The 25799-nt window shown below is 39.2% G+C and overlaps 1 protein-coding gene across 1 annotated transcript in view; it reads right to left on the bottom strand.

The window, feature by feature from the left end:
* Window positions 1-861: 861 nt before the first annotated feature.
* Window positions 862-25799, bottom strand: part of GatA (glutamyl-tRNA(Gln) amidotransferase subunit A, mitochondrial) — a 50158-nt gene continuing 25220 nt past the window's right edge. Inside the window, exons 5-9 of the mRNA XM_083139843.1 lie at window positions 19832-20007; window positions 11408-11610; window positions 8747-8964; window positions 7137-7342; window positions 862-1082 (exon numbers count right to left, since the gene is read on the bottom strand). Coding sequence (XP_082995969.1) covers window positions 925-1082; window positions 7137-7342; window positions 8747-8964; window positions 11408-11610; window positions 19832-20007 — 961 coding nt within the window. The 3' untranslated portion in view covers window positions 862-924. The remainder of the gene's footprint in view (window positions 1083-7136; window positions 7343-8746; window positions 8965-11407; window positions 11611-19831; window positions 20008-25799) is intronic.

Below are 25799 nucleotides of genomic sequence, written 5' to 3'. Positions count from 1 at the left end.
TTTGGTCTCTCTGTGCACCAAATGTTGAACTCCTGGCTCTGTTATTTTGCTCTTTATTATCCCAAAACCATGAAATGTGTGAAGATACTATATCACTTACACAGCCATGTCAAATTAGTTTGAGGAGTTTTAAGCTACATTCTTATTGTTTAAGTGGGTTTCATGTTTAGGGAAGGTTTCATTACAGTGGAGAGCAGACATTGCCTTGCATAAAATCACACCTGCAGCTTAGAAAGGAACAGCTTTGTAATTTCAACATTGTGATGTAATAGTGAAAAAAGAAAGCTAATTTTCAGGTTTTATTAATGTTGTTATTATTTCAGGATGGGTTCAATCCACCCTTATCAGCATTTCCTTTGCCTGTAAATAAATTTATCTGTTGACAAACCTTACTTCCAGCTTGTGATCATGGATTCTGATGACTGTTAGGGAGAAATTCACATGGAAGTGACAATTGAGGATTCTACCAGTCGACGGCAGGCTTGTGTTGTGCAACCTGTCATGCTGCTATGGTGTGAAACTTTACTGCTGATTTGTTTGTTCTTTAGTAGCATGTGTCTCATGTTGCTTCCATCTTGTTAATTGGGATCAAAATAATGGTGGAAGCTACCTTCACTTCACTTTCCCACCAAAAATGAATGTTGAAAAGATTGAATAAATCATTTTTGAAGCTGTCCTAGCAGCAAATAATGAAGAGATTCTTCCAGGATATCAGCTAAGTCAGTCTGGATAGGCTTCCGAGCTTTCGAGAGCTGACACCAAACTTCTTTCAGGGACTGAAGTGTGGTGGTATGTTGGAAGTTTGAGTGAGGTAATTTTTAACATAAGCATGCAAATTAAGAATGCAAACATACATTTTTCATAAATTTATTGATAAATGATAACAATATAAAAAATTACAATTATAAAATATGTACACAAAATTCATTCTTCTAATACAAGCCTGGGAAATTCAACTTTTTCTTCAATGCATTTTGCAATGCTCAATAATTGCTGCTCCTTGAAATTCTGACCAATTAACTGCAAGCTCAATGGTAAACCTTGTTGTGATAATTTAATAGGAACAGTAATGGCAGGACAACCTGAAATTACACAAAATTACATAAATTTACACAAATTATTATATCTTATAGATATTTAAAACATGATGACATCTGGTGAGAGATTTTGTAAGTAATATTTCTGGGAATACTTGCTTTGTCATGTGGACACAAGTGGAGAAAACAGAAAAAGTATATAACTTACTGAACAAGTGTTTTTGTCTAGAGATGCTTAAAACCAATGATAAATACCCAAAGCCTCCTATATCACATTTTGATATCATTCATATGTCATCCTCACAGGATATTTGAAAAAAAAAAATTATAAAATCTCGAAATGGATTATTTGTTCTTGATTTCGGGTTGCAAAATGTCAGTTCATGAAAATGGAATTTTTGCAATATATTTTGTACTTATTTTTAATACTTGTAGCAGTTAATTTTTCGCCGGACAATATAATTGTGCTAAGTAGACTCTTCTCAGTAATGTGCACAAAAAGAATATACACTGTTGTTTGTGAAAATTGCAACACCAAGAAGGATACATATGATTGAAATTAACTTTATACCACAGGTTAGGTACATGCCAATACACAAATGATTAGGATTATAGAACTGTACATAGTCTCCGACCTTGAGAATTCAGTATGGTGTGAAGTCCCCACCTGCTGCAAATAGAGCATCTACACGTCATGGCATGGAATCAAAGAGGGCCTGGATATGTTCCTGGTGAGTCTCCCTCCACGAGGTTTGTATGAGAGTCCACAAAGCATCAACAGTGGTTGCTGGAGGACAAGTTGCCGACCAACCATATCCCAGACATGTTCCATGGGCTATATGTCAGGCTAACGTGTAGGCCAGGGAAACAGTGGTACCCGTAGTTCTTTGAAGACAGCTTGCACATTCCTCGCCACATGTGGCAGGCATTGTCCTGCTGAAATATGGCATGTGGAGTTGCCTGAAGGAGGGTAAGTACCTCAGGCTCTAAAACTTTCCTGATGTAGAAGTTGCTGTTCAGATTACCTTCAATACGTAGGAGGCAAGATCACTTGTTGTATCCAATGGCGCCCCAAACCATCACACTTTGCATTTGTTCACTATGCTGCTCAACAATGCAGGCTACCAGATTGCGTTCACCACTGTAGCATCTAACACGTATGCGGCCATCACTGTAGGACAAGTTGAAGCGGGACTCATCCGAAAACACTACATTTTGCCACTCAGCATGCCAGGGACGGCGTTCATGTTCCCATTGTAGTCCGAGACGTTTGTGGTTTCTGGACAATGGAAGCTTGATGCAATGGCATGCGTACCAACAGCCCAGCCTGCAGCAGACGGCATCGAACCGTCAACGCAGACAGGTCCACAGCCGTTGCAGTGCTCCAGCGTCGAGCCAACACTGCGGACGAAGCTGTACGGTCCATTATAGCCATGGGACAAAATGGCGGTCATCCCGTGCTGTGGTCACATTGCATGGTCCAGTACCTGCCCATTGCTGTGTACGAGCCTCTTCTATCCACTGGTTCCACACACGCATCATTGTCGTAGCAGCATGCCCTGTACAAACCGAAATGTCACGGTATGACAAACCCGCTTCCCGGAGACAAACCCGCTTCCCGGAGACCGATCATTCTGGCTCGTTCGAACACACTCACATGATATTGCGCACTTTGACGTCGACGAGGCATACCGGCACTTGCTTTCACATTTCCACTTCGTTTGATGGCTCTTCACTGACTGAGCTTGGCGTAACACCGACCTTTCCAGTCACATAAGAGAGGGTGCTGCTGGGCTTACATGCACGCCATCGCTCTGCAATCCTAATCACTTATTGCTGGTATACTGCTCTACACATCCTCCAAGTTTAGATTCATTTGGGCCATCATTTCTTTTATACAAGATATTCGGTTCTTAACCTTAGCAAAAGCCAGGTAGTGGTCTGTATCCACATTAGCTCCTTCTAAACTACGTACATCTAAAATGTTAGATTTGTGTTTACTATCTAAAATTACATTGTCTATCTGATTACTTGATCCCCCATCCGGAGTTCTCCATGTTGCTTTATGTATATCTTTATGAGGATAAAAGGTGCCTGCTATGATCATTTGATGTCTATTTGCGAAATCAATCAGTTTTACTTCGATATCATTACTCTTGTGGTGCAGGCTTTGCGTTCCAATCACTGGTCTAGCACAGGTTTCCTGGCCTACCTTTGCATTAAGACCTCCGAGGATTATTTTAATATCATATTGAGAGCAGGAATCACAGGCCCTCTCTAATTTATCATAGTAGGCATTCTTTGCATCCTCAGTTTTATCCTCCATTGGTGCGTGGGTTATCAAGCTGTAGTTATGAAATTTTCCTCTAACTCTTAAAATAGAGGTTCTATCACTTATTGCCTTAAAATCCATTACAAGACTTTTCAACTTCTTTATTAAAAAACCCTATCCCAAATTGGTGTCTTTCTCCACAGCTATAGTATATTACTGTATCTTTCTGCTCCAACACATCCTTCCCAGTCCACCTTACTTCCTGTAATGCAAGAATATCAAGCTTGTATTTATTGAACTCTTCGATAAGGTTTCTTAGGGCCCAAGTTCTATATAGGGATAATATGTTCCATGTTCCTAATCTCATAACCTTTTCCTTGCCTCTTCATCTTACATGTTCCAGTCCGGCTCTCTGATTTGAAAGCTTCTGAACTGTTGGTGTTTTTACTGGGAGGAATGGTCAGTCCCACGCCAAACCCCCAAACTTGGAGGACCAGGATTTTCCATTGGGGTTTATTCTTCTAGGGAGGCTGTCTTCGCTACGCCTTAAGAGTCCTCCCTACCCTTGGTTTTCTGTCAGGATATCCTTCCCTTAGCCTTTGGGGATCCCTCCCCTCCCTGCAAGGCAGCATTAACAACTCTCCCTAAAGTTTTTTACAAAGATCTAATTTATGGTTATTTTAGCTCTCAATTGATCCTAACACCCTCCTAAAGACGAACTTCCCAGCCTATTCAGACTGAAATTTTGGGGTGAGTAATTAACCTTGCATGACTCCTGCTCTCTGCTAGGATGCGAGGACTCGCACTGTGTAAATATCACCCACAGGCAAAATTACTTTGTAAGTCCGAATTATAACTGTTATAAAGCATTTGAATAAAATTACCTTTACTGATTGAACTAATTATTGGGGTTGAGCCAATAACACTTTGAACCAATACCCACCCATACCGATACTTGTATAATTCCAATTTAAAATAACAAAGGCTATTATATATATACCGTGTGTCCATTTTGATCTTCAGCCGAGAGATCGGGAGAAGCGTGGCGGGCGGTGCTGACGGAGATGCCGACATTTGCGGCCTGTAATGTCCGCTTATTTTTATGGACATATGCAGACATTTATATAAGTATTGCAAAAGGAGCACTAGCCTGTGTTATAAGAGTTGTTCAAACTGATATCCACCAAGTGCCAAGTGTGTAGACTTTCGGGGAGAATACGTTGAATAGCCTGAAACTTTCGTGCCTGTAGCTAAAGTCGTTCTGGGTCGGGCCGAGAACTTATCAGCCCCCCCTCGTAACGTGAACCTTGCAGCTAGCATTGCAATCCTCTCACTGACACAACACACATACACACTGCAATAACACAAACAAGTAACGGCAAGTAACCAATAATAACACTCTTGCGCACAGTACGAAATTAACACGCTCGCCACTATATTCACTGCTCTGTCGCGAAGGAACAAAAAAACTCGAGCTCGGAGATTTCGGATTTCAAGGAAACTCACGAACACCATTGACTTTTAACGGTTTCGTCTACAGCGTAATCTTGATACAGTGTTGCACATTCGAAACCTCCAAACGATCCCCATCGGCACAAAACTCTTTCAAGGATATGAACTTACGCAGCACGTTACTGGTCAAAACTATGATTAAAATGTTTTATTATCTGTGGCTCTTAACATAGTTTCTAAAGCGTATTTTTTTGTGTATATAAGGGCAGAACTTGGATGAATTACAGATGATGAATTATAACACAGGTTAGTGCTCGTTTTGCAATATTTATATAAATGTCTGCATATGTCCATAAAAATAAGCGGGCATTACAGGCCGCAAATGTCGGCATCTCTGCCAGCGCCGCCCGCCATGCTTCTCCCGATCTCTCGGCTGAAGATCGAAATGGACGCACTGTATATCTGTGTGTGTCCTCTGTTGCAACGATGCATCTCAAGTTTACAGTATTTTTTAGATCAGTGACAATCGATCAAATGTTTCAAATATGAGAGAAATATTATAAGAAGCTAAGAGCGAGATAATCGTGTCGTTGTGCCCCCACCCCCAATGTTGAAAAAAGAGATCATGCCTCTTCAACCTCCTCTAAAACTAAGGGATCAATCTTCCCAAATCATCTCTGAACACAAGAATAATTGGCGACTTACCAGCCCCGGCCGGACACGTCGTCTTAAACTAACAGGAAAGCTGAAATGTAAAACCAATCTCGTCTCTTTTTTGTCCTTTAACAAAGAGAATAAAAATTTGTAAACAAAATGTAAGGAGAGAATGATAACTAACCAGTCTCTTGCTTCTATATCAGGCGATTGACTTCAGTACAGTGATATTCCGACGTGACTTTGCTTTCGGCAAATGATTTCAAAAAAAGAAGTATAGTTCTATCCATTGGCGTGCAGGAAAATCCAAACCCATCACTACATGTTCCAGAAAGTGCCTACCATCATCTGTCGTTCAAAGAACATTATTTCCCTGCCGCGTCCCTGTGTCGAAACATGCCTGCTGAAACCCAGTTATCCAGATCGGGACAAACAGAAGTCTTAAAGTTGGAACGGAAAAGTGGATTAGCCCAGGTATTTGAATTTCCAGGAATAAGCTATGTACTAGTACTATGTCTGAGACACGTCCACCACGTGGGCGATCACTGTTTTGACTGCGGGAGGTCTCTAAGGAGAGAGATGTCCACAATACACCAGGTGCCTTGTTGGCACTGGAACCTTATTGGGATTATTGCTAGACGAGACCGCATCTGTGGGAACAAAGCCTGGCAGACTTCAAAGGAACTCCTATGGGGATAATTTCACGTTACCCTTGATTTGCAAGATACTTGACCACAAGTCTTATCTGGGTATGGATTCTTTGTCACGTACTTGCCATTCACGGAACTTGAGTCCACGTTCAACTAACAAATGCACAAATACGTACTTTTCAGTTTTTCTCAAAGCCAGAGGTAAGTTGGAAAAGGTGAATGAACCTTTGAAAAGAAACAAATTTTGGTTTTGGCCACGCCGCTTCTAGCGACTCAAAGACAATGGTATCGGCTAGTATCAGTGCAAAAATATCAACTGATGCTTTCAGATACCGATAGCCTTGACTGATGTATCGGTATTGGCTCAGCCCTACTAATTATATTAATTTTGAACATTTGTATTGTATTACACAATTGTTAATAGTGATAAAAAACATGAAATACCAAACTGAAACGTATGAGCATGCATTGAGTGAAACTTAACAATATAAAATGATAAATCTTAAGACCATTTCACAGAGGTTAGATTTTTTTTTTTTTTTTTTTTGTCTTTCTGATTAGTACCACAAAATAAATCAAAATAAGAAACTTTTGCATACGTTATATAGAACATACTCATGCATTTCGATGTGGCCTCACATGGAGTAGCAATGTTTCCATAACTTTTTTATAATTTTATGAATAAAAATATACAATTCATATATCATAGTTTTGTGCAAAAGTCTAAGTATGCAATTTCTTTTCTTAAGGTACACACATTGCAGCCACTTGGTTACACACATCAATTAAGAAGGCGAATAAGCCATTCACAATCTTTACGGAACATTTGAGATTTCATATTGGATCAGTTTTCAATTAATTTTATATCAGTACATACTATCAGCAAAAAAATACATGTCACTCCATCCCCATCCCTAAAGGTGAAAATTTTGTGGAAATTGTTCTTGTTTTCCAACTGTCGGTTATGTTGTTTAGGTATCATAATGGCACAGTTAAAGCCTCGTATCACTTGTTTAAAACAAAAACAACAGGAAACATTCTTCCAAAATTAATTGCATATTTACTACTTACCTGCCATATTAACTGGTTGTGTACAATAATCTTGAGTTGAACATTGTTCTCTGTTGTCTTTACTGCTAAATTCTGAATACTTTGGAGCATCACTTAAAGTTATTGGAGTCAACAGGACATCAATTCCTGATTTCCAGAGATTTCTGAAGTCCTCAGCTATAAGGCGTCGGATTTTCAAAGCCTGAACAAAGTACTTCTTATAATTCCTTTAAAAAATGCAACACAATGAAAAACAAAGGAACTGAAAAAAACCAATGTACATATTTTTAACCATAATGAGCCTTTCAATTACAACTTTGATTTTTCAGAGAGTTGTACATATTGATTGCTATGTGAATGAACTACTAATAAGTAATGCAGTGGAATCCCAAATTTACGTTCCTCAATTTTACATTTGCCAGCATTTTACATTCAATCTTGATGTTCCCAACACAGCAAAATGTTATAGAATTGAGTTAATGGCTCTTAAACCTGGTCCTAAAGGAAATCGGTAAGGATGGAAGAGATTGGATTGACCTTGCCCAGGATAGGAACAGATGGAAGCCTTGTGTTGCTGCAGCCATGAACCGTTGGGTTTAAGAATGCTAGAGTGTTAGTTAGTTAGTTAGTTAAACCTGGTCACAGAGCAAGTTGTGATATATTTTGGTTCTCAACCTTCATGATGCTGCAGCCTGGCCATATATATATATTTTTTTTTTTTAGAAAAGTTGATGCCTTGACTGTTATATTCCTAAATAGCTTTCCAATTCCTACATTAATTAATATGCAACCTTGGAAATAAATATTAATACTGAAATTATGGCATAATCATATAGAGTAATAGTTAGATTAAATTTTAGCGGATGGAGCCTCATGCACCTGGAAAGCCTATGTGGATGGAACCGTTTCATGTGCTTGCTTTTCAAAATTGCCAAGCACCGTCTGCTAAAAGTTATGTCTAGGCTTGTTGACAAACATAAAATTAAGTTTAAATTAGTTGTGAACTACTCAATCTTATTTTACAATTTGTACACACAGGAGATATGTAGCAATTCCAGTAAAAAAAATGCAGGCATGACCAGGAATCAAATCTGGGTCTCGGCATACTGTGTCATTGTTACCACCTAAGCTACCAGGCCAGACCTGGTTTTGGCTGATCTTTCGCCGTTGCTGTTTTACCTGTGTGAAACTGTCTCTTGCCAGCATTACTGCAATGCATTTGAAACACTGATGATGTACACAGTGCTGTGTTTATCCCAGCATAGAGTTGTAAATTACCTTACGATTAGGCATACACAGGGGATGTACTATGCAGAAATCTGCTAGAAATGTGCTAATTTTAGCTGAGTTGGTAGAGAAATGGCACAGTATGCCAGAACCCCAGGTTCGAGTCCTGATCGAGCCTGCATTTTTTGATGGAATTTCTACATAAAGCACTAGATCTAATGAACTTCTCATGGGCTGGCATAATTGATACCAGGACTCAATACTGGGTCGTTGGTGCAGATTGTAAGAACTTCCAGCAAACCATTGGAATATTATTCTTATTTTATTGCGTGCTTTGTGTTTTTATTCTGTTCCTAGGCTCTTGAGAGGTTAGGAGTGGAGCAATTACTATTATGAAAACATACCTTTGCAACAGAAAGTAATTTCCAGAAAGGATTCTTTCTCGCACTATTTGATTGAAACCCTCATGACGGGAAGCAGCAAATAATTCTTCGGTAGATTTATTGTCTTTAGCTCGATGACCAAATTCCAATCCATCATATCTTGCCATGTTACTTGCCACCTCGCACACATTTAAGACCGAGTAACAAGCTATGGAATACTGCGTGTGAGGTAAGGACACCTAGGGCAAAGAAAACATATATTGTCTACTGCGGAGGGAGTTCACACTAACATATTACACATTTCTGCACAATGCTAAAAGCAAACGATATAAGCTTAAAGGGCATCTCAAAATTTAGTAAATGTAATGTAAAGCCTGACTGGTCAAACAATAAACTTCAGGAAACCAGACTTTTCGCCTCCAGTTGTGGGAGCTTGAAGTGGGGAAAAGCAGTGTTGCCACATGCCTGATTTTTTTTCCAGTCATACACAACACCTTCTCCTGTGAACATGCACCCTTAACTTGCATTTCAAGGAGAGGCAGGGAATTGGAGACCCATTCGCTTTCTATGCTGCGGCAACCATTAGGCTTCACTGTGCTCGGCCTTGTTGAGAATACCACTTTCGAAAACGACTCGAAACGAAAAATTTGGCATTGCACAATACCATGAGAATTTCCCCTCACCACGGCAACTGGACAAAGGCAATTGGTTCAGCAGTTCTTGATACCCTCCCCGATTTCGACAGAAAAGACAAAAATAGAATTTTGATGTGCCACCAACAGATACAATGTAAGTTCAGTGTGTTCAATAAGTCATGCAACCCATGGCAGTTTCCTTCTGTTGCAAGTGAATGAATAGCCTGTTCTAAACATGGTCTTCAAATTGGAACAATGGATATTCATTCTTGAGCACTACATACAGACCTGCAGTTTTAGAGAAATGCAAGAAACATTTGCAAAGAAGTTTCTGGAGACACCTGGTCGACAGAAATCGAGAATCAAACGCCTCTATGACAAATTTAAGGCCACGTGAAATGTAGTCAATGTATCGAGAAAAGGCCATCCTGCAACAGTACCAACAGAGCAGAAGTTAATGGGTAGTGAGGCTGCAATGGGTCCCCAGAAATCTATGCACAAAGTGGTGTGTCTGGACTCTGTGCACACAGCAGTCAGGAAGAAACTGTACCTTTTACCTACAAGGTCTGTGTTGTGCAGGAATTGAAACCAGAAGATCATGCTCATTGTATACAGTATTATTGCCAATGGTTCATGGAGCATGTGAATCTGGATGGAGAAGAGATAGACGAGACATGGTTTCCTGGAACTCGTGAATATGGTCAGTCACTAATCCCTATATCTTACATCTCTATAGCCAGAAGAATAGCATGTGAGCCATAATATCCTGAAAGTGCATTTTCGTTACCTTCGTTGAAGAGAAAGTGAATAGAAATGGGTATGTGTTGCTGGTATAGGAATGTCCTACTACACTCACAGACATTGAATGGGAAAGGACTTTGTTTCATCAGGCCAATGCCACAGTGCACACAGCATGGAATTCTTGGAAGGATCTTTTCACAGGTGGTTTGCCCTTTGAGACTGCCTGATCTCACTCCCTCAGACTTTTTCTTATGAGGACACCTCGAGTCCACTGATGCATACTGGCAGAACTGCAGGCAATCAGCACTGTGTGTTTTGTAACATGATTCGACACACATGAATTTGCAGGTGGCGTGCTTTCCCAACATTTGCTGTGATACAATGGGTTGCACCGACTTATTGAACACTGCAGGAGCAGCATCTCAACCCAGAAAAGAATTTTGATGGTCTTGGTCAGGAAGTTCCTTAACCAATGGATTGATGCGTGACTTGCCTTGAAATACCGAACACAAATACAGCATGAACAAACACAGATTACATTTTAAACCCTAGCTTTCGACCTTATCTCTGTGTTACCAACAGCCAGTGACCAATATTCTCATCTAACCTAACTGCAAAATCCTCCACTGAGGATGACTCTGAAACGACTCTGAAACAGGTCAAAAGGTAGGGTTTAAAGTTTTGCATGTGTTCGTGCTGTAATTGGGATACTTGTTGCAAGGTAAGTTTAATATGACTGTTCCAGCATAGGGTGTTACATGGTTTTTGGTATGTTTGTTTTAAAATTTAACATTCATTTAACTTTATGCCATTTAACAAATTCTATTATAATATATCCTCCACATGTAGTAATTGTTTTATTAGATGCAAACAAATTTTTATATGAAAAATGTTCCCTTGAAAATACAGTATTTTGCTTTGCGATACTTTAATTGTATGTTATCATCAGGTGATAATTCAAACATTGCATATAAATAAACCACAATTTCTAAACTTGGTGAGCAAGTAAAAATTTCTGGCTGCATCAGTAACATTGATAAAATTTGCTGAATCTATACACTAATATTCCTGAATCAAATAACAGCTGCATTTTTTATAGGTTAACAACGGAAGTTCAACTTCTTGAGCAAGAGAACCCAACTGCATGGATTTTTAGTTGCTTGATTCAATTTGTAATATGTGGCAATACTTTCTTGTGTGAATCACTCAAAATTGCAGTGATACCATTGAAAATGGAGAGGAAACGGTAAGGAAATGTATAATTTGAATAAACAAATATTTGAAGTCACAGGATGTTTACTATTACCTGGGAAACAATTGCTCCAGCATTCTCCAGCAAATCAGTAATGCCACTCCACGTTTCAACAACTTCAGATGACATGCCCTTGCAGTGATATTCTTTGGGAATGCCGACATGTACTCCAGAAATATCATTGTTCTCCAACTGGACAGGTGTTAACGGACTCTGGACTGTAGTTGAATCTTTAGGATCATGACCAGCCAATAAATCTGTAATGGAGAACAAAAAAGACTAAAGATATATTTTTGTATTATTTTTTGCAAACAAAACATCAATTCATACCAGTGAAATTCACATTCAGTAAGACAATGGATTTGAGAGTCAGTTGATGCCCATGGTTTACTTTAACACATCAAAATGATTTTTTTGAATGTTCGAAATTAGCAGTGCCAAGTTGCCAAATGGGTGGGTCATCATTCCATGTCAATTTATCCAGGCCATGTCACTCACCATCCCCGATTTTGATGAAATCCGGTATACTTATAGAACTTTTAATCCTGATTACAAAAATTACAACTTTTTTTTAGATTGTTCAAGGGGTTCAGAAGTTACGTGGTTTTTAAAATCTACATGTACGCTTGAGGCTCCACTTTTGATTGATTGCATTGTTGTTTTAAGTCCACTTTATGCACAGAGGCTAATCAGGACTGGACCTACAGCTTAAAGTGGGATCTGAACCACTAAGTGCCTCCACCGGGTATCGAACCCAGGACCCCTTGATTACAAGGCGAGAATGCTACCACTGCGACATCGGGGAAGCCGCGCTGCTCCACTTTGAATGACACACATTAGGTTATAAATGATTGTATCTTCCCTCAGGTTTTCCGTAGAAACTTCAAGTTTGTTTTCTTTTGTTCAGAATAGTGCAAGCTTTCATTTAAATAAGGTATCAGATGAGTGTATCAATAACCATGTATTTTTATGTATTTATTTTAGAAAAATAAATGACTAACTTCAAGAGAGAATTTCATGCAATTCCCCCCTTCAATTTTCCCCCAATTTTATATGTAGGTAGCTCAGTGTGTGTACTAATGCCTAATGAAATAAATTGGATGGGCGATAATTTGCATCACATGACATTAAAAATTAATGCATATGAATGGCTTATTGCAGAAAGGGACGTGAGTAACATTTCTGAAATATCGGAGTTAATGGTATTTTTGATTTTCCTAGTTACAGACACATCTTTTAGTGCAGAAAGGACGTCAGTCACACGAGACTATAGCCACGAAAATGCACAGTGAAAAGTGTACTTTAATGCAGAAAGGTACCTAAGTCACTGACTCGGGTCCTTTTCTGCAATAAACCTAGCTACTCTGTAGCGACGGACACTGGTCCCTTTTCACAGAGAAAGAGAAATAACCAAGTGGAAAATAAACTTGGCAACTCTGAAACAAGTGACGAGCGATTTCCTAAAAAAAAAAAGTTCGTCTGTAGAGGGTAATATGTGTTAGTGTAGAGTGGTGGCAACTGTTGTTAGAGGTTTTGTTGCTTGTATTACAGATATGCAGGACGATTGTAGTGTTAGTGACGTGAGCGTTGACAGTCCAAGAAAACGTCGGAAAGGAATTCGACATCCGGAAACATATAACAGAAATGTGATTAGAAGTGCAAGGGTGAATGGACAGGAGTATGTGAACTGCAGGGGTGTTACAACCGCAGGGGTGTATACATTCTATTGTATAGAATGCAAAGTAAAGATGAACAGGATATACATTTGCAGAGAATGATCCATGTTGAAAATGTTAAGACACATCGTCCACGCAAAGAAGATGCTGTGTTACACGAAAAGTCGTTTAAGTACCACGTACTACTGGCAAGTAACAAAATACAAGTTTGTCGTGAGGCGTTTTGCAGACTTTATGATGTGTCAGAGAAAAGAATAAGGCGTTTGCGGAAGTTATTGTTAGAGGGCAAAATACCTCATGATATGCGCGGACAGAGCAAAAGTGGGAATATGATTAAGGCTGAGGATATACAGGCAGTGCATGGACATATCACGTCTTTTCCAACTAAACGTGGACATTATGCAAACATCAAATACCTACATGAAAACCTGTCAATTCAAAAGATGTATGAACTGTTTAAAGAAAAATACCTTATGTCCAGAATAAAATACAGTTTCTAATAAAAGTATTTTAAGTAAAATTTTGCGTTTCATTTTGGGAGGACACAGGTAGACACGTGTGGTGTCTGTGAAGAACAGACTAACAAAATGAAGACTATACTCTTAAATGACAATGCAAAAAGAGTTGCTGCTGCCGAATTAATAGTTCATAAAAGACGATCAAATAGGTTCTACACAGCACTGAAGGAATCTGCAACTTTGTCTCGTTCTAAGGAAGATACAGTGGGGCTGTGTTTCGATTTCATGCAAAATCTGGACCTACTAAAAGTTCCTGTACAAGACATGTTCTATTTGCGTCAGCTGACTGTAAATACGTTTTGTGTGTTTAACATGAAAACAGGACATTCTCAGTTTTACCTGTGTCATGAAGGACAAGCAGGCAAAGGACCAAATGCCGTGGCATCTTTCCTGTTAGATTATATTACAGACTATGAGCCTCTTAGTGTTAAAAAAGTAAAGTGTTCCCCTGTGCATAGCACCACGCCATGAAGGCGTATAGGGGGTGTGGGGGTAACGCCCCACACTTTCTTGATCCGGTCGTGAGTGGGGGTGATGTGATCAGCATCACGCCCCTGACCGCCTTTACCCCCCAGGGTTTCCCCCAGGTACCCATGTTATTCGACGCTGGGTAGGCGCCGGGGCCGCTTCCACCGTTAGAAAAGTTCACGGATTTGAACCGGCCGGGGATCGAACCCGGGACCTTGAGCATGGTAGTCAGACGCGTTACCGACTGAGTGTTACAGAATTGCATATTTTCTTGGACACTTGTCCTGCACAAAATAAAAATCACACATTGTGTCGCGTTCTACTAGCATTAACGGACACTGGCAGATTTCACAAAATCGTGCATCATTTTCCTATCAGAAATCACTCATATCTTCCATGTGACCGGAAGTTTAGTGTGATTCGACGTCCCATCAGACGTTGTAGCCGTATTTATACGTTGTACGAACTGTGTACGCTAATCTGTAATGCAGCTCTGGGTGGTAAAAATACTGTCAAACTTATTGACACCAGTAACATTATTGATTTTGCAACGTGGTGGCCTCATGTCTACAAAAAAAATGTGGCATCTGTGGAAACTACCATGTGTTCCTACAAGAATAGGCAGTATTTTCAGATTTCCAAGTATAATTACTTTGAATACTGTGTTGAATATAAGGGTACTGTCAAGGTTTCCAAATTCATCAAAGTTTTGACTTGACGTCACACACCTTCTATCTGTCCAAAGGTGCAATAATTGTAATTCCTACGCCACGTATATTCCCAGTTGCACATATGCCGATCAAGCTTACTAAATTGAAGGACATACGAACTGCCTTGTCGTATGTACCAGACGACGTCAAAGGATTTTATGAAGATATTCTTCAGTGGCCCACTCCACGTGCCAATGAAACAGACTCAGATGTAGAGTAACACATACATGTATGAGCTCGTACATTATTGTACTTCAAACACTGACAATAAAGTCCAGAAAGTGCAGTACACTGTCATTTATTGATGAATCTACAATTTCCTGTGGTGTATATATAACATAATCTAACCTAACCTAGCGTATGAGGCAACGACAAACGGGCGTTTCTCATCTTATTTAACACAGTTTCCACTTTTATTGCAGAAAGGTATCGGAGTCGCAACTTTTTCATCTCCACTGTCTCTAGCAGCATACTGCAGGGGGGGCGCATTGAGGGTTGCAAAATTAACTATTCATTATGCTGAAAATCTGAGCCAACAACGGCACATTTCTTTCTTGCACTATCAATATTATACGATTTTTCTTGTTTTTCTCAGAATTGTGCAAAAGTGACTCAGGTCCCTTTCTGCAATAAGCCATTCATATGTATTTAGCACAAAGCCTGAAGTACAATATGTTTGAAGGTATAATATTCAAAATTTCTGTTCAATGTGTGTGAAGGTAAGCATAGGTGTAAACTGGCGGGGCCAAAGGGTTGCATTCTCCCCCTCCCACATTTATAGATTCATTAAAGTTTACAAGTTAAATATATTTTGTGAACCTCTTGGCACTAGAGGAACAAACAAATACAGTAATAATTGTGATTTCTCAAATGTATTTAGCAAATAACCCTGGACACTATTTTTATAGGATGGAAAACTTTGCGATTCTCCCAACCCAAAGATAGTTCCCAAGTCACGCCCATGAAGATAGTACCTAATAATACTTACTCTATTGTACTCTATGCATTGCCAAAATTTCATGTACTCTAAATTGTGCCCTTCACATTTTAGATGGATATTTTGACCACTTCGAGATTTTACTTATCACTACATACATATGTCCTTTCATTTGTGTTGTTAATGTCCACTGGACACAGAAAACTTTGTGGCATGTAGTAGAAAGTTGATGGACCAAGTGGATGCATGAATTTAATTGCTGAGCACACACATGCTACTACATAACTGTTTAGAGTTGGAATGCCACTTCTTCACAACTGTCAAACCATACACTTATATAAACCATATTTCATCAGCACTTACTATTTTTGCACTGACTGTTAAACAACCAGTGTTTCAAAGTAACTAGTTCTACAAGTAACAGTTAGTTTTTATTTAGGAATTCTAACTGTAACTAGCTACTTTTAAAAGTAAATAACTGTAACGTTAACAACAGTAACAGAGTTACTTTTTGCAATAGAGGCTGTGGTGGCTGGTGGTCTGGCTCTATGGGTGTGCACTTCAGTCTTGCGTCCAGAAAAAGTGTAGTATCACCCCTGTCAAATTCTAGTACCCGTTTTTGCATATGTAATGATGCTAAATGTATTGGCAACCCAAGTTTTGATCAGCTTTCACTGAAAATAAGGCTATGACAGTTATATTTCATGAAACTTTTTTTAACACAGATTATTTCAGACATTTTCCAGAAGAGCAATGTGGTTGTGCACTATGTAATTTAGCATTCAATAAACTAACAAAATCACTCAAAACATAGGCCGATCTATTCTAGATTTGCAAAATATTTCATAAAAACTTCCTCCCCACTCCGCTGATATTAATGAACAAGGAGAAAAATAACATTGGCGTACACCAAAGAAGCCGATCCAACTACCACATGGAGGAAATCAATTGTAATCTATCTAGCTGTTGTTTATTTCTAATGACAGACTGATGGAACCAAGCAAATCAAGTGAAATCAAGAGAATAATAAATCTTAAAGAAAATTACAGTACTCACTCAGTCCTCACTGCCCTGCTTCGTACTTCAGAACTTTTCCTTCCCTTCCGCCATGTCCATATATTACTTCAGTTTCTACAGGCTTTGTAGCTAACTTCCCTCTAAAAATTCAACAACTTTAAATATTAAGTCTCTGCTTCATGAAATCGAACACTTTACACTGAAGCAGGAAAGACCTTTTGACAGCGCTAAAAAATTTTGCAACACAGTAACAATGCAAAACAGCTGACTGATTGATGTACGCTCCCTCCACGCAGGTTGATAATTTGGCTACTCTGCCGCAGGGACCATTTATTTTGGCCAAGATGCACTAAGCGAAGGCAATACCAGACATGTTTAACACACTAGTTTTGCTTTCAGTCGCCCACCTCCCCTTCCTCTTCTTTCTTACTCGGAACAGGATGAAAGGGACAATATACAATTGAAATTTCCCATTTCTAAAAAAAAATGATGCATGGGTTCCATCGACTTTGTTACATCGTCTCGAATGGAATGGGTTTGCAACACTACATTTGCTAGCACACAGACTGCTGTATTCGTGGGGTTTCCTTATGATGCAAAATCCTCAGGCACGGGCCCTGAGCCAGAAGACCCAATCAGTGTTCTCTACGCGACTGCAGCAACAGCGTCATCGGGAATGAAAGTCGTATTGTGCGAGTGCCTCTCGGTCTACGCGTATTGATATCACTGATCGCACGCTTCTCCATCACCTCTCTTGGTGAAGCAGCGTGGCAACACTTGATGTTTCGAAGGAGACAGAGTTCAATGAATAAGTATAATAATAATAATGATTCCCATTACAGATTTATTTGGGTGTGCACGTGCGAATGTGCAAATAGGCAGAAGCTGCTACTGAATAGAGAAAGAGATAAACTTGACAATTCTGTCCACAACTAAAAAAAAAAAATATGTGCCTCCTCTGGATGCTACGTGAAAGGATTTTCTTGGAATTGCTGGCAAGGAAGCTGTGAAAACTTCAGTGTTTTTGTTGGACTGCTGTGTTCGTCTGGAATGTGGTTGTCGAACTAGGAAAAAAGTAATTGTCGCTTGATTGAGATTGATTTGGTGTTTTTAAGTCCACTTTATGCATAGTATGGTAAATCGGGACTGGACCTACAGTTTAAATTGGGATCCAAACCACTATGTGCTTCCACCAGGTACTGAACCTGGGACCCCTTGATTACAAGGCAACCATGCTACCACTGTGCCATTGAGGAGACTCCCCAAAAAAATTATTGTTGCTGGAGTGGGTCTTTGGATCTTGTTGAACTTGGAATGGAGGAGAAAGAAATACGTGCAAGTGGAATCAATGACACCACAGTCAAAATACCATGGTCACCATACAAATGATTTCTTAATTAAAATCGTTCAAGGCAAGCTAACTCTGTGTTCCATCATTTATTTATAGTTAGAGAAAATACTAGGAACATAAGTAAAACACGCAAGTCTTCATAATAATTGATTGTGTGTAATTTTTACACAAATTCAATGATCATTAATTGTAAGTGTACAGCTGTAAAGTAACTCTCAGTTACTTGTAAAAAGTAACTTACCAAACACTGTAAATAACCAATAAATGTTCAAAATAGTGCATACTTAATTTTCCTGGTACTGTTGTAGTACTTTGCAATCACTGACACATTGTACTGTGGGTTGTTGTCATTTCACCTTACATGATTAATAAGAAATTTATGCCTTGAATACTATTTCTACAGAATTGGTACATCATTGCCGCACTTGTTACTTGATACTGTAGAAGTCTATACAAAAAAAGATCATCCATATTGAGATAAAATGCACAAAAAGAATGTTCTCTCAGATAAATTAGCTAAATTTGGGAATGCTAATAATGATGATTATAACTTTGAAAAAAATGAAGACAGTTGAAACTAACTTACATATAGTGGAACCTAGATTTCACGATATTCAGGGGACCAAGCTGACAAAACTTAAAAATGTGGGAAAATGTAAAATCCAGGAATATTTCTTAACATTTTGCTGTTGGGACCACCAACATTGAAGCAAAATGCAGGAAAATGTCATACCTAGGAACTTAAAATCGAGGCTCAACTGTAATTATTATTTGTAAATTTTAATCTAACATATATAAAAATGTATGTACGAGGGATGACTGAAAAGTTCTCGGCCTACCCATGAAGGGTTGCCAGGGGCTCAATCGTTCATGGCTATTTTTCAACACCGTCCCCTTTCAGCGCCACACACTTTTAGCACCAGTGCTGTAGGCCCATGATACCTTCCTTGTAGAACGTTTCATCCTCCACTGCAAAAAAGTCCTCCACCGCAGCCATGATGTCATCATCTGATGGAAAATGGATTCCACCGAGGTGTTGCATGAGTTTAGGGAACACATGAAAGTCTGAGGGAGCCAAGTCTGGCGAATAGGTAGGGTGTCAAAGCAGTTCGACGCCGCAGGTCTCGATGGCGGACATTGCAATGGTGGATCTGTAACATTAGTTCCTAAGCTTCTGGCTAATCACAAAAGGAGAGAACACAGTACAAGCCCCTCGGAGGATTATACTGGCTGTGAGTCCACATGCCAGTCTTGTTAGTTTGCAAAATGCAGTCCAGGATTTGTGTGGAAGGGAGTTTGGCATTTGGGTGTTTTCGCAAAAGGTCAACCTTTCAATTTACATCATTTTGACACTTGGACAGATGAATCAAAACAATTTATGTGACATGTTGCTAGTTTCAGAGCTAGCCACAGGTTACCTAAGACAGACTATCAACAGCCAAACAGATAAATAAAATCTAGTTAATTTATGCAAATTATGGGGTAAGTCTATCTTTGCAAGAAAATTCATCTTTGTGGCTCTGATATCTGAGTTTGTTTGTAAGTTCACTTTGTGCACAGAAAAGCTAATCAGGACTGGACCTACAGTGGGATCTAAACCACCACGTTCCCCCCACTGGGTATCAAACGAGGACCCCCCCCCCCTGATTATACGACAATGACATTACCACTATGACATGATGGGGAGTTTGGTAGTTTCCGAGACATCAATAGTTGACACAAATTGACAGACAGATGAACATAATTATTGCAAAAGGGTACCTTTTGTTTTCAGCTTTTGCATGTTAGTAACCTCACTTACTGAGAATCAATGCTGCATCCTCCACAGTCCTAGTAATGATTCCTGGAACATCCATAGAGTTAACCAGAGGTATGAGCCCATTTCGAGAAAGTAGACAATACGTTGGCTTCAAACCAATTACACCGCAGTATGCAGCAGGATTTCTAGTTGACCCACCAGTGTCTGAGCCAAGAGCTCTACAAAAAGTGTAAGTTATTAAATGCACGTAGATGCACATGTGCATTCACAGACACACACAAACACGAAAAATATGATTTAGGCAATGCTTTGTCTAAAATTAAAAAGTTGTTCATTCATCCTTTTTCACAATTATACCCAGGAGGGGCACCACACCTGTTGATTTCCATCATCAGCTTTAATCACATGTGTTTTATTTACAGTACTGTTTAGCCTGGTATGAAGTTGCAAACATATTGAATAGTTTTAGGATATCCATACAAAATATGGTGATCTATATCAACTTTTTTTAAACAAAATTGGTTTGGTCCAAGAGACTTACCACAATGAGGTGCTACATTAGTACACTCTACCTGTAGTACTTCCATTGCACCCCACCCCCCTTGGTTGCATAGCCAGGGGGAGGGCTCAGAGGGCTGAAGCCCCTCCCAAAATCCTACATATATCTAATGAAAATAGTGTACAGTGTTCTTCTTGAAGGTTCGCATAACCACGTTTTGTACATGCAAAATAATTGAACACAATTATTATTAGTGGTTTTTATTTCATTTTATCTGTGATGTTTCGTTCTGGTTCCCCAGTACTTTTTCAAACTACACCAAGATATACATACAACACAACCTCAAATGGCTAGTCACTCTGCACTTGTAAGGAATGAATGTGTGTCCTTATTTCCTCCTAGGTAAACTGGTTTTTCCACCTTTATTGGTTTGGTGGCACTGACCTTCCCTTTCCCCTTGAACTGATCTGGTAAGGTGAAGGTGAAAGAGCATTGAGAAATAGTTTAATGAATACAAAGGAGAGAAGGAGAGTGATGAATTGTTAATGGCAGAGGTAAATGAAGTAGAATGTAGTGGATGTACACGCAAGTACATAGGAGAGACAGGGAGAAGCATCAACGAAAGAATTAAAGAACATAGGAGAGACATTACAGAGGAAGATCCAAGAACAGCCTTGAGTGAGCATATGTTGACAAATGGGCACAGGATTAAGAAATTAAAATGAAGGAGAAGAGGGGAAATGAAATAGAGAGGAAAGTGGCAGAGACAAAGCACATATGCATCAACAGGGGAGAGAAAATTAACAAAAACGAAGGGGAAATTGGAATAAAATGGGTAGAACTAATAAGAAAGCATGTGGACAGCAAGTTGGTTATTCCAGAGCCACTTTCAATTTTCTGCACAAAAATGGAAGATTTCACCTTACCAGATCAGTGCCACCAGAAGGAGGAGGGGAGGGAAGACAAGAAAAGTAGGTTACAGGATGGAGGGGGAGGGGGAGAAACAGCCAGCTATGACACCTGCAAGGTGGAAAAACCAGTTTTACCTAGGAGGAAATAAGGACACACATTCATTCCTTAGAAGTGTAGAGTGACTAGCCATGTGAGGTTGTGCTGTTGTATGTGTAGCTTGAAAAAGTTATGGGAAACCAGAATGAAACATCACCGATACAATCAAATGAAAACCACTAAACATAACTGTGTTAGATTATTTTGCATAGTGTACAGTGGTAATTAATTTTACTTCATTAACAGAATTAAACATCTTGTGTAATAAGTTGTAATATACTGAGAAATTCATTTTCAGTTCTTCTATCCCCCACTTTTTCGCTTTTAGATGGTGGCTGCTGATAAAGGATGACCCCCTCCCCCAAATAAATTTCTGGCTACAGGCCTGCCCCCCTTCCCTTCCCCAATGCCAGCATGCAGTGGCATATTCTCCCATGTTACCTGGTTTACCGCATACATATAGAAATTGCCCGAAAATTTGAATTTTGTTTTTGTTTTACTTGCATGCCTCCATTAGTGTTTAATTCCTATTATATCTAATTAATACATAATAAATATATACAATAAATAAGAATTGGTGTGGTAAACCTGGTACAATTTTCAGAAGATGCCACTGCCAACAGGGAACCACTGGAAGTGAACATTTACACCTGACAACTCACTTTATAGGCTTTCTTGGAGTGACATAGAAGCTTCATTAATTTTGATTTTGGTTTCATTAACCTTAGCTTCTACTACAAATGTCACACGTTTGTGAGTATGACATCCAATATGCAAATATTTCAGGACAAATATTTAAACGTGTACTGGGCCCCGTGAAAAATGTGCTCCTTGCATGTAGGCAACCCTGGTAGACCGAAGAGAAGAGCGGGGTAGAGAACAGTCCAGGATATCGGTGCCAAGCAGTTTAGACAACTTGACATAGAGGGAGATTGAAAAGAAAGTGTCCAGTAGTGACCTTGAGGCAGGCAGCGTGCAGGTCAGTTGAGTGCAGTTGAGCAGCGAGGAAAGTTGTGTATGTGGTTCAGTGGATGTTAACGGTAGCAGCAGCGTATCTTTGTTGTCGAGACGTATGCTCGCCTCGGTTCTTGGGAACAGTGTGCAGATTTGTTTACGACAGAGTTTGCAGTGAATGGAGTTCCAGCGAAGGTCCCAACCAAATCAGTAATGCAAAAACTGATTGCAAAATGGCGGGAAACCGGATCCCTGCTGAATAGGCCAAAAGTGCATCCAAAGAGTGTCCGAACTGAGGCAAAGGTGGGCGACGCAGCGCAGCACAGCTAATGATACGCAGTCCACAAAAATCATCTCGGCGTTTGGCACAACAGTTGCAGGTGTCCCAGTCAACTGTTATGTGGATCCTGAAGCAGGACTTGAACTTGCACACATTGAAAGTTACCGTGATGCATTAGGTGCGGGATGTGGACAAGGCAGCTCGCCTGCAGTTTTGTGAGTGGTTTCTGTCCAATATTGCTCCAGAGGTGCTGCAGGATGGTTACTTGTTCATTTCCGATGAAGCATAGTTCCATCTGTCAGGCTATTTAAACTCCCAGAACATGCGACACTGGTCAGGTGACAATTCACACGTGTTCATGGAGGTTCCACTGCACACCCAGAAACTCGGTGTCTGGTGTGCCGTGTCATCATGCCGCATCATCCCCGTGTTCTTCCATGAGACGTGAACTCGGCTCGTTACATCAGTAACATATTCAACATGTTTGTTGAACAACTGACTGATGATGAATGAAGGAATGCTTACTTTCAGCAGGATGGAGCCACGGCACAAACAGCATGTGCAACGATCACGTGCATTGAGTCAGTGTTCCCGCCTGATCGGATCATCAGCCATGGCACGAACTAACCTTGGCCACCTCGTTCTCCAGATTTATCACCCTGTGATTTCTTGTGGGGAGCTCTAAAGGGACAGGTGTATAGCAACAACCCTCACACACTCGAAGAACTCCAGAACAACATTATCACAGCTATCCAGGATATCCCGCAGGATGTCCTCGCCAGTGCTTTTCAGAACATGTGGTATCATCTGCACACGTGCCTCGAGGTCAACGGAGGACATTTCCAGCACCTCCTCTAGGTAGGTTGTTGTCACACTGTACTGTATTTACAGAAGAGATGTTTCATTAATTTACGGTTTTGTCAAGTTGTCTAAACTGCTTGGGACCGATATCCTGGACTGTTCCCTACCCTGCTCTTCTCTTCAGTGTACCAGGGTTGCCTACATGCAAGGAGCACATTTTTCCACGGGGCCTCTTCTAACAGACTCACCCAGTACATAAGCATAGCTATGATTTTTTGATTCTGAAATTCCCTGGCATTTCCAGGTTTTTCAGTCCATAAATGAAATTTTTCCAGATGTATTTATTAACATCATTATTTTCGCTTTTGAACCTTGTGTTTTAATTAAATACACAGGTCTATTAATTATTAGGAAAATGTACAAAATGATTAATACAATAGTATTCAATGAAAACCTCGAAGTGTCACCAGCATTATGTCCAGTTCCTTACATCCTGACCTATTTCAAAGCATATGTCCTTCTGCATGCACAATATTCGAAGAATAATATCATGATGTCATAACTGATACCGCATAAAATCACTAATTTCTTGGTTATAATGCATCTCCATGAGCTAAAAATTAAGACAGACTTTCATGTGAGAGACAATCTTCCTAAACCATGCATTTCTTTTTCTACTTTCTACCAGATTTGCTACACAATTCCCATGCAAAAAAAAAAAAAAAAAAAAAAATCCAGATGCTGAGCGTTTATGAACCACTTTCTACCGGATTTGCTACACAATTCCCACGCAATTTTTTTTTCCAGATGCTGAGTGTTTGAGAACATTAAGAATTTTCTATGACACTGTATTGCTTACTGAACTATTCTTGTAGGGTATTTATGACTATTATGCAGAATCACCAGATAACAGCCAGGCTAACATTCACTGCATACAATTGTACTTGCATTATCATCTTGCTAACAAAATGTATTTTCTTGTTCCAACAAATTTAAATGACAACAAGATCAAGATCTATAAATTAATAGATTATAGCCTCTTCTTCTGCACCTACCTTTCAGATAATTATGATCATACTGTCAACCTATTTTAGTTATCAATCAGTATAGATAGACTACAACTTTTACTTTGATATTCCTTTTAAAAATAGTATATAAAAGTGAAAATTAAAATACAGTCTTACAATACCGGAAAGTAAGGAAGGATCTGCAACATAGGCATGAGTCATTCGCAAACAAATGAATCTTTGCATTCTCTGACATTTCCCGGTTTTCCAGATGTGCAGCAACTCTGTACATATAACCTTAATGATAATACACTTACGAAACTAGGAATCTAGTACCTGGTCAAGAATTCCTTATTTACAAAAAACATCACAAGAACACAATTTAGTACTTATGATTGTTATCATGCCATATGAAGAGTGATAAGGTGGGATGACCAAACTTGGCATTGTCACACCTAGAATTGTAACCATAACAATAAAAACATTTTTTTTTTAATAATGTTTGAATGTTCACAAAAATTCTACTGTCATAAGTGGGGCTCAGAAGTTGATGAAAAGCCATCTTTCTTTTTTTTTTTTTGGAGGAGGAGGGAAGGGGGTCTTGAATGTAGTGTTAATAAAAAAAATATGCGAGAGTAAGTCACTAAATAATGGAAATTTTATTCTAAACTTCAAGGAGATTTACGTACAATGAAAGTTTGCATTTAGGGACTCAAAATGGTTCCTTACAAACATGCCATCAAGGTGAATGAAGGTTCAGTACGGAGACAATTATTTAAGTCAGGGTAGAGTGCATGAATGGGTGGAAAGATCTGTGAGTGAGTGACTGAGTGAGACCAAAAAAACCTTACATGGCTTGCATTAGCATACAATGACTAGCCATGTAAGGGTATAAGTGTGTGTGAATAAGTAATGGGCAAAAACAACAAAACATTGCAGCAAGAATAAAAACCACTTTAATAGTTACATTCACTGTATAATTTTGCAATATCAAATGCAAAAAGTGTCTATCACATACATAATGACAGAGAGAGGAAATAATTTAAAAAATAACATTTTAGGTAGCTGCAAATAAAAAGTAAATTAGCACATAATTCTCTTCTTAGTTTCAGTAGTTGCATTGAATTATTACAGTACTTTCATAAGCCCATGAAAAATTCAAGCTTACATTTTAGTATCTAAAGTAGCTTAATATGTAATTTTTCAATACCATTAATACTTTCTTACAATTTTAAGGTCACTTTATATGTCTTCCCCCTTTTTAAAGAATGTTATGCCATAAACTTCTGAGCCTTACTCCTAAGAGTTCCTGTGGAGAAGATCAAATGCAAAATATATTTCTAGAGTTAAACCTATTTAGAATTGTTTAAACTGCCCAGTTTGTAAGTGGCTGCAATGAGTAAAAATGCCATGAAAAAATAAAGCTGGGAGTTTTTACATTGCTTATGTAAATTTGTGTAA

The sequence above is a fragment of the Lepisma saccharinum genome, chromosome 18, assembly GCF_977018435.1.
Source record: "Lepisma saccharinum chromosome 18, izLepSacc3.1, whole genome shotgun sequence".
NCBI lineage: Eukaryota > Metazoa > Arthropoda > Insecta > Zygentoma > Lepismatidae > Lepisma > Lepisma saccharinum.
This window is presented reverse-complemented; position numbering and strand designations above follow the sequence as displayed.